General features: G+C 48.2%; 1 protein-coding gene across 2 annotated transcripts in view; it reads left to right on the top strand.

Annotated features, from left to right (window-relative positions):
- Positions 1-14,677, top strand: part of PPA2 (inorganic pyrophosphatase 2) — a 72,861-nt gene that overhangs the window by 672 nt on the left and 57,512 nt on the right. For both annotated transcript variants that reach the window (XM_046656015.1, XM_046656014.1), the window contains exon 2: positions 11,875-11,939. In XM_046656015.1, coding sequence (XP_046511971.1) covers positions 11,875-11,939 — 65 coding nt within the window. The remainder of the gene's footprint in view (positions 1-11,874; positions 11,940-14,677) is intronic.

Below are 14,677 nucleotides of genomic sequence, written 5' to 3'. Positions count from 1 at the left end.
CCCCATCCTCCCCGCCTCCTCCTGGGGCCAGACCCGCCCCCATCCTCTCGCGTCCATTCCCCGGGGACACGGGCACGCCCCCATTCTCCCGGGGACAGACCCGCCCTGCGCGGCCGCAGCGGCCCCCGGGTCCAGTCACCCCCCAGCCGCCCCGCCGGGCCCTCGAGGCGACCCGGTTTCCCGTCCGAGCGGCGGGGCTGCGGGAACCCGGGGAGGCGGCGGTGAGCCCGCGGCACGGGCCGGCCGGTTGGAGGCTACTGCAGTGCCCGCGGCCGCTGTGGACCTCTGTGCCTGCAGAGCGGCCACAGCAGGGTCCCGCCTGAGCTTGGGGTCCAGGGGGATTCGATGAGAGGGAAAACCGAGCTGCCTAACGTCTTGGGATTATAATGCAGCTGGTACTCACATTCCCATTTTCTTCAAAATTGGTTGCTTCGTATCTAGACTACATGTTCTCTCATCCTTGTTTGGTCAGGACCGATCAGGTGGTGGGGAGCCCTGAACTGGAAGTCCCAAATTCCCAAATGGGTTGTGTTCCAAAAGGTTACCATGTGGTGATATTGGGAACAGTTTTCTGTAGAAACAGGCTTTCAAAGTGACAGCCAGGTTTTTAAGCTGATGAACGCTTGTCTAACGCATATGTGGGGAAAGAATTCTAGATTTGCATAAGTACAGTGATTAATCACAGACAAAATAGTCGGTAGATACTAGGGGGTGTGCTGGACGCTGCTGGGCGGGGTACTGCCCTCAGGAGATTTGTAGCTTCTGCAGTAGTTAAGGGAAGTACAGAGGCACTGGAAACATTCTGCTTGGAGGCTGGTTGGGAGAGAGCAGTCCAAAGGAGCCTGGAGCATGTGGGGCGCGCCCGACCCCGCTGGCTCCGGAATGGGGAGTCCTTGCCCTCGCCCTGCAGAGCCCTGAACTCTGGCGCAGTGCTTCGCAGGTGGTTGCCGTGTCTCTTTCCCCCAGGCCCATGTCTTTGGCTCTGAACTGCAGCAGCTGACCTGGCGGTGGCCTTCAAGACCTTCTCTGAATGACTAACGGGTCTCCCCAGTCTCTGTTGGGGCAGTCCTCCGTTAGGGCATTTCTGGGGTCTGTTAGCCTCTTGCCCTGGTCTGTTTCTTCAGCTACAAGTATATTCCAAACTTGTGATTTTGCTGTGACTAGAATGCCACAAATAAAATACTTTTTCACTCAGTTGGGGTAAATGGCAGAAGAGAAGAAAAAAGGTTTTTTTGAGGTAAATGGGCAAGAATTGGGAGAAAGGGAAGTGTGCTTTGGGGAGCTGCCAGGCCATGAGATGGTCATTGGAAGGTGGGGCGGGTTCAGCAGTTGCTGAGATGAACACGAGATGGCATGCTTGGCCCAGGACTGTGGACCCCAACGCGGGGCGCGGGACCAGGGGCAAACGGGGAGCAAGGTGCTCTGAGTAACCGTGTCACTGTTGGATGTCTCTGGCTCTGGCAGTGTCTGTGCGGTCCTGGGGCGCACTTCTGGCTCACTGCAGAGAAGAACGTGCCTATGGGACCGCTTGGCCCAACTGTGTTACTCAGCGTTATTACAGTGGAATCGTTTCCAGATGCATCCCAAGTCTCTGAGAGGCGAGTGCAGTGGGAGGGGGACCATTTTTGAGCTCCTTTTCTGTAAACGGTTTCTCTTCACTGCCATTCAGAAGAGTCAGAATGATTCATGTAACACTTCTTTCCTGTTAGTTGGTGTTGAAGGTTGTAGAAATAGTTAGTACTGGAGTGAGACCGGATGACGGAGGGAAAGAGCATCCTGGTGGAGTGCTCAGGCTTTCTCGGGGCGGCCCTGGCCCCGTTAGTGACTGTGTGTGGCCTTGAGGAGTCACTTAATCTCTGTACCTTGTTTGATGAAATCATGGAAAGAGGAGATTGGGCTGGATGACCCTTTTCCAGACTGTGCCTAGTCGAGCACAAGCATCCCATGGGTGTTGTCAGGTTTTCTTCAAACAAAGGGCTTCATGGTTTAAGAGATTAGCCGAACACTCCATTTTATCACCTTCTCAGAGAGTCACAATGTGCCTATTAAAGTTCTGGGAAATTCTGATGGAAAGTGACTTGTCCCACAGTTTTGAACCCCAGGGCCCCAGTTCTCAGAATATTTGTTAGCATCTTAGTGACCCTAGAGTTTCGTGAAGTTCAGTTTGGGAAGTGCTGGATGAGATGACTTCTGAAGATTCCAGAAGCAAGTGTGTCTTGGAAATTGTTCTAGATTAATTGTCAAGCGCTTAGGTTGTAAGTCTGGCTTGACTATCTTGGGTGTCACTTGACAGCCCTTAGCTCAGTTTTTCTGTCTGTAAAATGAGGACAGCAGTTATAATTCTATAGAATTACTGGGGCAGTTAAATGAGACCGTGTGTACAGGTTATCAGTAGATAATCTTTGGTAGCATGGTAGGCATTTAATATATGTTCTTTTTCCCCTTTTACTTTAAGACCTGAGATCAAAAATTCTCATTGTTACGATCTGTGGAGGGCAACAGCAAGGGGATGTGGATAAAATTGAGTATTTTGAGTATGTCCCAGTGAATAATTCCTGGTTCTCAGAGTTTTGATGGTTACTGCCCTGCAGTCTCTGAATTAATTGTGAAATCATAATGAAGTTAGACTTGTTTACGTGGGGCCACAAACAGCACTGCACGTCAGTGTTCCTTGGATAGCCTGCATGTTTTTGTTTGTTTTGTTTTGTTAGTAACTTGAAGGATCACTATTTTAGTTTTTTACACTTTTCGTAAAGGATGAGGAGAAGCTGTGCTTGTCGTAGTTTGGATTCTGTTGCTGTGGGGTGGGCGGCTGGTGATGACAGAGAAACTTAGAGACGGTGCTGTGGATGGTTCAGGTTGCTTTCATTTAGCATGAGAATGAGTCACCCAGTTCTTTAACAATGAACTGATTTGATCATTCACAGTAAGCATATGCTTATGTTGAAGTTACTACAGGTTTTCTAAGTACATCATTTGTGTAGCAGGTGGAATCTGCTGTTGAATATATCATACATTTGGACCTAATAAAATTTCCTGTGAATAATCCACAAAATACGTGTTCGAGTCTTAAATATATGAGTTCCTGCAACTTTTCTTTAGATTGGCTTGTATCGTAGAATTTGAGTTGATGCAACAGAAAGTAATGGTTATTGTGTGAACATAGAAAAGTTACTTACGTTTGTTTGATTTTCATCATAGCTAACGCTTCCAGTAGAATCTCTACGAATGGTTTTAGCAATGTAGCATGTAATCTAATAGTATGTTGGTACTTGGCATAACGTGTAGCTATTTGGCATATATACATATAATCAGATATGGTTTTCTCATTCCGTTAAATTCTCTCACCCAATAGTACAAGTAATAAACTTTCATCCCGATAGGACTTGCTGTTATGAGAGAAAAACATACAGTCAGCCCTCCGTATCCGCGGGTTCTGCATCCGAGGATTCAACCAACCCGGATCCTGTGTGTAGTGCTGTGTTTACCATCTGCCGTTGGTTGATTGTGAGGATGCGGAACCAGCAGACACAGAAGGCTGACTAAGGGACTTGAGCGTCCACGGCTTTCGGTATCCACGTGGAGTGGTGAGGGGGTCCTGGAACCAATCCCACGCAGGTATGAGGGACGATTGTGTAGATAACGTACAAAATGATGGAGTAAAGTCTCCTTTCAGTCCAGTTGAAGGGCGAGCTTTGACACTGTTTGGCCGTATCCAGTGTACATTGATGGGCCTGATAGAGTTCGTTAGGTTATATCCTGTTAAAGTGACAGTAAGTGAATTAAAAAGAGCAATCCTAAAACAGCAGACAGGGAGCCATCAGAGCTAGACATTTTGGAATACTATAAAAGGAGAACGGAGGGAGTTGTGGTTATTGATGGAGCAGCATGCAGGAAGTCCCCGCTCTGGCCTGTGCTCAGGGGCTGTACCAGTTTAGGAAGAAGCTGAACCGCTTTTCAGGACCTCGGAGGGCTCACAGACATGTTGGTGTGGGATGTGGAGGCTGACGCAGGGGGTGAAGTCAGGTTTTGTTATGGGATCGCACATGGAGCTTCACCGTGCAGGCTGGGGCTGAGAGGTGGTTAGCGCCTTCTGTAGGAAATGAAGATGTTGGAGGGAAGTAGGATGGCCCAGTGGTCTTGCTACCCCTGCAGAGCTCTGCGTCCTGGCAGTCAGGAACCCCCCACACGTCTCCGGGAGCTGGCCCTTCCACGAGCCTCTCCGTTGTGGGCACACATCAGGTGTTCTAGTCTCTTCTCCAGCGTAAACCAGATCATCAGGGACCAGCTTCAGGTGGACTTTGGTCACCGCACGCTCCCGGACTTTTGCTGTTGTCGAGGCCACCGTGACCTCTGTGCAGCAAACTCAGGCATCAGTTGTAAGTTCTCAGCTCGCAGGAGTTCCCAGCAGTGTTTTTTACAGTCGATCACTTTCTCTTCCTTGATTCACTTTTCTTCCCTTTTGCCTCTGGGACAACACTCTCTTACCCTATTTTGATGGCTTCTCCTTTGCATTCTCCCTTGCTGGGTCATTCTCATATTTCTGAACTCTAACATTTGACATGCCCTAGGGCTCAGTCCCTAGCGCATTCTATCTGTTCTCTCTAAGGCAAGGTTGTAAAGGGTTGGATAGTAAGTAGGCTTTGCGGGACATGTGTTCTCTGTCACAGCTGCACAGCTCTGCCCATGTAGCACGAGAGCAGCCAGAGTGAACACCTGGGTGTGCTGTGTTCCAGCAAAACCTTATTTACAGCAGTAAAAACAGGCCGTGGGCTGGACTTGACCAAGGGTCAGTGTGCAGGCCACTGTGATTGCTCCAGGTGATCCCATCCAGACCCACGGTGTTAGATGCGTGTTGTCTGTGCCTCCCACTCTCTTCTGGAACTGAGAGTTTCCGTGTCCGGCTTTCCACCTGTATCCCCACATGATGTCCAAGCAGCGTCTCAAGGTTCACACGATGGAACAGAACTCCTGCCTCTTCAGCCACTCATCCTCACATCTGTAACAGCAAACTTGGGATCATTCTTGTTGCCCCTCTTCCTGTTACTCCCCCCCCGCGCCCCCCCCGTTCTTCGGTCTCTCCCTTCAGCTCTGCTTTTGGAATGTGTCCAGAAGACAGTCACTCCTCTCCACGCCCACCTTGCTGCTTTATACTGGTCACCATCATCTTCCACTTGACCAGTTGCGGTAGCCTCCCGATTCCTCACTCGGCTTCCACTCTGTCTCCCATGGTCTGCTTTCCACACAGAAGTCACCTTGACCCTTTTAAAATGTGAGTCAGATCGTGTCCAGGCTCCGCTCAAAACCCCAGTGGCTTTCTGTTTCACTCAAGATAAATTTTAAATGTCTACCGTAGTGTACAAGGTCCTGCGTATCCTCCCGGGGTGTCTGCTTGACTTCTGACTCACTTCATTCGGGTCTGTGCTGCAACGTTGCATGTCACAGGGGTCCTCCCTGACCTTCCTTATCAGGTGTTACCCCTTCCGTCATTCACTCTTCTTACCCTGGTGTGTTTCCCTGTGTGGGTGTGTGGTGCCTAAAGCAGTATACACATGTTCCTTGTCTTTCTACCCCTACTGGGACAGAATTGCCCTAAGAGCAGAGACTTTGTATACCTGGTACCCAAAACAGTGCTCAGCATGAAGTATTTACTGAATGAATGAAGAAATAGAAAGAAACCTTATAAATTAAACAGAAAAAAAAGTATACATTAAATGAGGGGGAAAAAGGAAAAGAAAGAACTTGAATTTTAAAAAGTCAAATGGGTGTCCTCCAAGATTTTAGAAGCTATTGCATTCGTTAAAAAGGAAGAAGAGGCTATGGAGAAAAGGCAGGCAAAGAAAAGATCTCTTGGAGATTAAAATGTGGTTGTCAGCACAAGGAGCTCAATACAAGGTGTGCTGGGTCGAACGGTGTTCTCTTGTTTTAAGCGACCAGGTTTGTGCTAATTTGTTATGGCAGGCCTACAAAACTAACACAGAAAAGTTAGAATATAAGGTAAAGAAATCTACCAGAAAAGAGTAAAAATGTCAAAGAGACAGAAGAGATAGAAAGAAGAAACATAGAGATTTAATCCAGAAAGTCTGACATTTGACAGTATGAGCTCCAGAAGGAAAGAGCAGATGAAGTGGAGAAGAAATTGTTTGATCTAGGAACTTAAGGACCCACGTGTTTTGAGTCCCAGACGCTTTACTGTGAAATCTCAGAAAACTGAGGCTGTAAAGAAGATCCTGAAAGTCCTGGGGCAGGGACAGAGGAAGGGGGGAGGACGGGGGCCGGGGCACCTGCAAGGGTGAGAATCGGACCCGAGTCTGACTCACAGCAACCTGAACACTCTCGACTGGCGCGGTGCCTTCAGAATTCTGAGAGTGAGCCATCGTCCTCGTAGAATTCTCCACCCAGACAGCCATGGACCGAGGATGAAGATTGGATAGAGACGTTTCAGACCTTTGAGGACCTGGGAAGTTTACCGCACATGTGCAGCCTTCTGACAGAACACAGGTTGGGGATGTGCTCCTGCAGAACAAGTGCGTCCACCAAAGAGGGTGAATGCGTGGCGTGCAGGAGACGGGCCTCCGCTGGAGACCACCGCGGAGTCGTAGATGCCAGGGAAGCGTCGGACTGCAGCCTGAGGAGGGAGGTCCCACAGGAGCTGCGGGTAAGGAGGCTTCCATCGTTGCGATGGCGTCTGCAGGGCCCTGGACTAACTTATAGAGGGGGTTATGACCGACAGGGGAAGACAGGTAGTTAGAAGCACAGGTCAAAACAGAAGCTGAGCAGGAAAGAGATTGAATCACAACGTTCCAGGTGGCCAAGAATCAGCACAGGGACCATGCTTCTCAAACCTGACGGAGCATGAGGATTATTTGGGGATGGCTGAAAAAAAATACAGATATTCAGATTTCTCTCCTTAGGATTCTGATTCCCTGGGTATGGGATCCAGAGATCTGTTTAACAAGCACTCCAGGTTTTCCTTAGGGAAGGCATAGAAAATTCAAAGCGATTATAGAACCGCTTATCAGCATTGAATGAAGAAATGAAAGTGCAGAAGACAAAAATGAGAAGAGAAGCATGAGGAAAGAGGTAAAAAGAGGTTCGTAGAGTCGAGAACATACGTTGGATAGAACCAGGAATAAAGCTACACAGTAGAGATTTGACAGGGATCAGTCAGAGTCAAATGAACTAAACTTAGTATTGGAATCAGAAAATACTGTCTAAAGTTGGTAAGTAGGAACAAATCCTCTAACCTACAGGAAGAGGCGGGGCTCGCTGGAGAGACGTGGGGACTTTTGAACGTGAATGATGAACGTGCATTGCTTTGTTTAAACAACATATATGTAAAAAAAAAATTGGCAACAACACCTTGGTTTCAAGTCTAAGGAAACAACCAGCTGAGCTTCGGACAGGGAGGTTCCAGCCTGAGACGTGTGGCTGACTCCCGCCGAGGCTCTGAGCAAGGGCCGTCTCTGACGGGCGCCTCAGCCCGACGTCCTGAAGACATGCCTGCTGTGTGCGTGCCTGTGGCTCGTGTGTGAAGGGGATTGGCCCTTCTCTCGGGAGCCCCCGGGGTGGAGGTCCGTCTTAAATCCACCTGAGAGAATCTCATGCCCTCTGAAGGAGCACCGTGGCGCCCTCAGCACCGACCCCGGAAGACCGGGCTCTGCTCCCTCCGTTTGCTCCAGGCCAAGGCTGGCTCTCTGCTTGTCCAGAGGACCCTGAGCTCAAAGGGACCGAGGCAGCTGCCGCCTGCAGTCCTACCCTGTCTCACCGTGCGCGGAGCTCATGTTTAGGACTTTCCTATTCGCGCATCTAACGCGTTGCCTTTTACATGCCAAACTGTATTTGCTTAACTTGAGGAAATTGAGAAAATTAAGTTTTGGAAGAATTGAGTGACTTTATCAAGCTCAGTAACTAGAAGTCAGGCCCCTGGCCTCTGAGTTTATGGCTCTTCTGCGACTTTATTGGTATATTGCCCATAAAAGCTCTATCATTATCTGAGATCTAAGGCCATATTTTATTTTTATTTCTCCAGAAATAATTTTTTTATCCTTTGTTCCTTCATTTTTATGTTTTTATTTATGCTATTTCCTGATCCAAATCGCTCCTTACTAGGTGTGCTGTGTGTCAGACATTTGCCCGTTTCTGCTCTTTGTACCTTCCAATATGGCAGCTAGGAAACAGTGTAGACGGGTCTGCTGCATCGCCTTGGGTTGGAATGTGATGCTTGGATCACCCCTGCAGAGGGGTGCCTTGGCGCGCTTCTCCCTCTCCCGCTGCAGCCGTCTGGGCCTCGTCCGGTCCTGCCCTTTCCTCAGACTCCAGTAGCACACTCTTGCATCGCAGCGAGTCTGCGGGGTGTGTCCCCAGGTGGTGGGAGCCCTGGAGCTTCGGGGACATTACCATCACATGGGTGTGCCAGAGCTGCCCTCTCCTCCCACTTAGAAGACCGGGACGTTGACTGCCACGTGGGTGTGCCGGAGCTGCCCTCTCCTCCCTCTTAGAAGGCCGGGACATTGACCGCCACGTGGGTGTGCTGAAGCTGCCCTCTCTTCCCTCTTGGAAGGCGGCCCAGCCCGCCTGTTGAGGTTCCTCTGCTGCCTTGATTTTAATAATGAACTTCTCTGGTTTGTGCAGCTCCAGGATCGTCAGAGCTGCCATGATTGTTAATCTCCATCACAGTGGTAGGTCCCAAATGTGACAACTGAAGGAATCCACTGAAGGATGGTATTTTTCTAATCCTCAGAATTCTGCTGTATCTTTGTAACTCAAAGCAGAGAATAGAATCACAGATTGGGGATTGTTCTTTGGAACAAGAGCTTCCATTTACACATTAATATATATTTTTCTTAACCTCCTATTTTTTTTCGCTCCATATTTATTTACAAAATTACAGGCAGTAAAATTCACTCTTTTTTGTGAACAGTTCTGAGTCTTGATAGAAATATAGATGCGTTTTAATACCATCACAGACAAGGTACAGAACAGTCCATCACTCCAAAAAGAGTTTCCTGTGGGCACTCTTGAGAGTCAACCCCACCCTCTATGAGCGACCCCCAGCAGCCACTGACCTGCCCTTACCCCTGTAGTTTTGCCTTTTCTAGAAGCTCATCTAAGTGGAACGGCGTCTGGCTTCTCTTCACTTCACCTGCTGCATTTTAGATTATTCGTTTGTTGTGTATATCAATCGTTGTTCCTTTGTATCGTGGACTAGTATACTACTGAGTAAAACATCATCGTGTGGGCATAACGGAATTTGTGTATCCATCTACCAGTTGGGCATTTGCTCCCAGTTTTTGGTGGTTTTGAATAACGCCACTGTAAACATTTGCTTAGAGCTTTTGGGGTGAACATGAGTTTCATTTCTCTTGGTTCAGTATTTAGTAGTGGGATTTCTGCGTCCCATGGTTAAGTTTATGAGAAACTGGGAAACTGCCACACTCTTTTCCGTGACTCTACCATTTTCAATTCCCACCACTATATTTTGTTTTAATAGAAAATATGTAAGTGGGACCCACTTAAATGTCTTTATTTATACAAAAGTAAATAATCATGAACAAACAGATAATTTTGTTTTTTGTGTTCTTGTGTTGGTTGTTGATGACTCTAAAGTCAGGCAGAGTTTGAAATTTGATGTGGTTGGCGAGAGAGAAGGCTGTTAAAGGGGCGTCCTTTCCAACTGATGAACAGGAGCTCTATCGATCGTGGCCAGAGTTTTATATACTTTGCTACCCGTGAGCCCTTCTGTCCTTCCGTCCCTGTGGACAGGTCCTTCGAGAGTCAGCTTGTTGTTAGGTGGGAAAGGAAAGTTCACGTTGACAGTTGGAAGGTAGCAGATGTTTGCTCAGCACGTGTTTGCTGGATGCCTGCTCGGTGCTCAGTGCCTTCTGGGCCCTGGGCTCTGGTGGGGAGCACAGCAGAGCAAACAGCAGCAGCAGCACGACTGCTCCCTTCCAGAACTTGGGTGGGCAGCGCTGAGGGAAACCCACTCAGCGTGAGACGGGGAGAGCAAGTGTTGGTGGAGTGGTGCCCTTGTTATGTGCTTCTAACTATATCGGGCTGACTCCGTGGCTTGTTTTTGTATGTTTGTTTAAATTAACTTTATTTTGGGGTAATTTTAGACTTGGCAAAGTTTCAAAGATAGTACAGAATTCCAGTATATCTCTACCAACTTTCCCCCAATGTTAAAATCTTCCGTTACCATTTGCAAGTTTATCAAACCTAAGAAACCAGCATGGGCACGTACTACTGACTGGCCTGCGGCTTTGTTTGGCTATCGCTAGTTTTCCACTAATGTCACTTTCCTCTTCCAGGATCCAGTTCAGGGTACCACGTCATGTTTCACTGGTCTCCTCCGGTCTGACAGTTTCTCAGTCTTTCCTTGTTTTTATGACCTTGAGACTTTTGAGGAGTATTGGGCAGGTATTTTGTATATGTCTCCTGGTTTGGGTGTGTCGGATGTCTTTCCCATGGGGAGGCTGGGCTGTGGGTTTTGGGGAAGAATGCGCAGAATGGAGTGCCCCACTCGTCACAGCACATCAGGAGGTGCCTGCTGTCCCAGCCTGTCCCTGGTGATGCTGACTGCATCACTGGGTGGGGTGCTGTTGTCCGGTCTCTCTGCTGCGGTGTGACTGCTCTGCCCTTTGCGTGTTCTGTTCTTTGGAAGTGAGTCACTAAGTCCAGTCCACACTTGGGGGACGTTGACAAAAATCGTTTGGAATCTTCTGTAAGGAAGATTTGTCTCCTCTCTCTTATTTCTTTATTATAAATCACTTATTTGTATTAGTAATACAAATTACTAATACATGTATATTCATTTTATACTTTAGACTCATGTATGTTCATTTTACACTTTGGGTTATAATCCAGTGCTCCATTATTTATTTTGTTGCTCAACTTGTCCAGTCTTGGCCTTTGGGAGTTCTTTTTTTCTCCATTTCCTTTTGACATACCTCGAGCCTTTTGTTTTTTGAGCATCTGGTTGATTTCTGGGGTTAGGTCTTGTGTTTTCTTTGCCTCAGGCTTGGAATCAGCCCCTTCTTCAAGAAGCTCTCGATCTTTTGATTGGAGAATGGCATTTAGAAATCAAGATTCGGGGGCTGGGTGTACTCATTGCTATTGGGGTGCCAACTAGTCCTTGTTTTGTTAAAATATTTTTAAAGTCTAAATTTGAAGATTATGCCAAAGAAGTAGTAGGCCAGAAATAAGACACACCTTGAGTTAGGAATTACAAGGTGAAAATTTCTATGGCTGTATTAAACTCAGCTTTTGGAAGCAGATGCATTCCAATGAAAGTTCATGTTGGATCGTTGTATTTATTTAAATAATATATACTTTAAAAAGTGTTTAAAATACACATTTCAGTATGCAATTGAAGATAAGCGCGTGTCTGTTACTGCAGTTTTTGTTTTAAGCTTACTTTAATATTAGCATCCTTATCGCTTTGACTGGAAACAAACGATTTGTTTCTGTTCTTTCAGCTGGGCGGGACCTTCAGACCTCTGTTGGCTGGATTTGGGTGGAAACTGGAAATCCTGTTGTTAGGTTTCTCCTGGGGAAATTGGCATCAGTTTTAGTCACATCACTTATTAATGAGTCTTTCAAAAGTGAGACTTTTCATCTGTAGTGTTTTAGTCTATTTTAGGCACTCTCTGCTTTGGATGTTGTAAGCCACAGGGATGAGTAAATGATTTCAGCAGCAAATGTGGTTTCCTTGGTTTGTGTCTCTCTTTGGTGATCAGGTTGGAGCAAGTTTTAAGAGTTGAATTAAACTTTAAATCAAGAGTTAAAGTTAATTTTGAAAACCCTCTTTGAAGTTTGAAGGTGGACGAGGGTGCAGTTACCCTGAAGAGCTTTAATCCGTCTTTCTCTTTGCAGAGGACGCTGCCGGCCAGTACGTCTCCCCCTTCCACGATATCCCTCTGAAGGTGGACTCCACAGAGGTACTGTTCTAACTGGTTTCGGGGATGAAAATACGCACTTCTAGTATCACCGTAAAATGCTTTTTGGAAGCGTCTTGAAAGGAAGGAATGTGGTCAGACGTCAGGAGGGTCAGTGGAGTTATTATAACAGGATTGCCAGCCTCCTTCATGAGTTAGAATTCGTGTGAGATTCTTCCAGAAGGACTTGGGGAGAAAGGGGCAAGTGGGCCATAAAGCTTACAGTTGGACAGGAAATAAAGATGGAAGGGTAGGAATTCAGGAGGTTAACAAGAGCCTTATTTTTAATAGTAATATCGTTCACATTTGTGGATTATTTTCTGTTTGCTAGGCACCATGTGAACATAAACCATTTTATTTAATCCTATGAGTTGCTGTTCTCACCTCCAAGGACACTGAAGCCTAAGGCATTCTATGAACTTGTCTGGGGTCACCAGCTGGTGCATGTCCACGCCAGGTGTCAAGGTGGCGTTTCTGCCCACAGAGTGCATGCACCTCGACCACTCCATGAAACAGGTGCTGGACAAGTACAACAGGAAGAGTGGGGGCTTTGAAGAGCTGTTCTCTAGGACCTGAAGTTGATTGACAGACATGCAGGTGGGAAGGACGTGAGTGGAGTAGGGGATCTGCTGCAGGGGGAGCTGGGGCTCAGCGTCACCGGGCCACGCGCGCTCTGCCGACTGGGTGGCGAGATGGCGTGACAGGTAGAGGGTGCTACTAATCCTCACCAGCTGGGAAGTCTTTCCTTAAAATCCGAGGCGTTAGTTGGTTTATTTCATTGCCGTGTCTTACAGGGCGCAGCTGTGAGGAAACTAACCAGGACTACATTCCAGGTCGAGACTGTATGGGGCTGGTTAGTGGGGCCGGGTTTTCTGGGACTGTTGGGAGATCCGTGTAGGGGCAGAGGCTGGTGAAGAGCTGCTCAGATGCTGGCGTGGCTTGGCTGTGGCGTCCCCTCAGGGCCATGTCAGGCGTCACACTGCGGGTACAGAGCGCTGAAGTGGGTCTGTGCTGCCCCCTGAGGACTGGACCGTCAGTAGCGGTGGCCGTGGGGAGAATTATGAAGATCGTGACCACGCTCAGCGCTCAAGCCGCATCCTCCCAGCCTGTCTCGGCCACGCTCATTACCTTCCTTTGTAAATGAGCTCAAGTTCCTGCCATGGTCACGGACCCAGTCTGTCGTGGAGGTGGGATCTGAACGGAGGTGCTGGCCATCCGAGCTCGTCCTCTTGGCTGCCCTGAGCAGTCCCTCCAGCTCACTGCTTGTGAGAAGTGTTCAGCTGCAGGACGGGGGCTGGAGTCCAGGGAGAGCAGCAAGCCAGAGAGGGGACAGGGAGGGCTCCACGTCACCATGACTGTGTGTCTGAGAGAGGAGTGTGTGTCCCCATGTGTTTTGTTCTGGCCAGTGAACTGTCTAACCGAAATATCTTATCTCCCACCACCTCTCCTTGCTTCTGGCTGAAAGTACGTGCGTTCATTTATTCATTCTTCAATAATTTATTCACTCAGAAAAATCATTGCATGCTTATTGTGAGCCAGACAGTGTTCCAGGCACCAGGGCTGCAGCGGGGAGGAGGGTATATGGAGGTCCCACTAGTTGGAGGAGACAGACGAACAGAGAACAAACGAGTCAGTCCAAGGGTGGTGAGTGCTGTGACACCAGAGTGGAAGGAGCAGGGACTGGGGGCTGCTTCACGGCAAAATCCATGTGCCCGAGAGCAGCAATGATGATATTTCTGGGAATCCTGTGGTAGGTTGGGGTGGAAGTGGAACATAGAGTGGGCTGTAAACATCCAGGGGGCCTCTGTTCTGCCTCAGGAGGAGGGAGGGGTGTGGGGAGTATGAGATTTGGGGTTAGGCAGGATTGGGGACAGGGCAGGATGGAAGGTAGTGGGGTATGCTGCTGACTCCGGGCCAGTGGAGCTCGGTGCACACGGTGGTCGTGTGGGAGGTTCCCCTGTTCCCGTCCATGCCGATTAGAACTGTTGCACACTGTTCTCTGGGATGTGGCATTTTAGGAACAGGGCTGACCTGGAATAATAATGTTTTGTTTCCTTCGTTAGTAGTCGTTTTGGCGTGTAAAAGTTACCTACAGCATAATTTTTCCTCCACACCCGCTGCCTCCTTTGTTACAGTGAAGTGCTGATGGGGCGTGTCTGTGACACCATGGTGTTCCCAGGCGGGAGGTGCGAGTGTTCGTGGCTGGTTAGTCACGCTCCCTGAAGTTTGATTTCAGTCACGAAATGACTCTTTTAAGTGTAATCACTGGAAACCGCCAGTCTTTCCTTAAAGACTGAACAGAGCCTTTGCTTATTTTGTAAAAACTAGGAAAATACACTTGAAAGAGATGTAGCTTTTCTGATAACTTATTTATGAAATGCTCTGTTGCTCGTGCGCTGGGTGTGCAGACGCTGAGAGGAGACGCCAGGCGTCTGGACGGCGTCTGCAGTGGACGGTTCGTATGGGCGTATTGTCACTGCCTTGCCCTGAAGCCATATTCCTTGTGAAATTATAGTCATAAAGACCATGTTTTCTTTTAAAGGAAAATGGCATTCCTACAAAGAGAGCACAAAGTGACGACTATGACGTATATCTGAAGGTTTTTACTTTTGCGAGGCACTTCATTGTCTGTAACAGACCGTGATGATAGCTTGCGTTTGGGAAGTGCTTCTGCGGTTTCCCCCCTGCAAGACCTCCTGTGCATTCTGCTGTTCTTCTGTGTCTCTTTAAGGCAGCTGGGG

The sequence above is a fragment of the Equus quagga genome, chromosome 3 (assembly GCF_021613505.1).
Source record: "Equus quagga isolate Etosha38 chromosome 3, UCLA_HA_Equagga_1.0, whole genome shotgun sequence".
Taxonomy (NCBI): Eukaryota; Metazoa; Chordata; class Mammalia; order Perissodactyla; family Equidae; genus Equus; species Equus quagga.
Note: the sequence above shows the minus strand (reverse complement) of the source record. Positions and strands in the feature narration are given on the sequence as shown.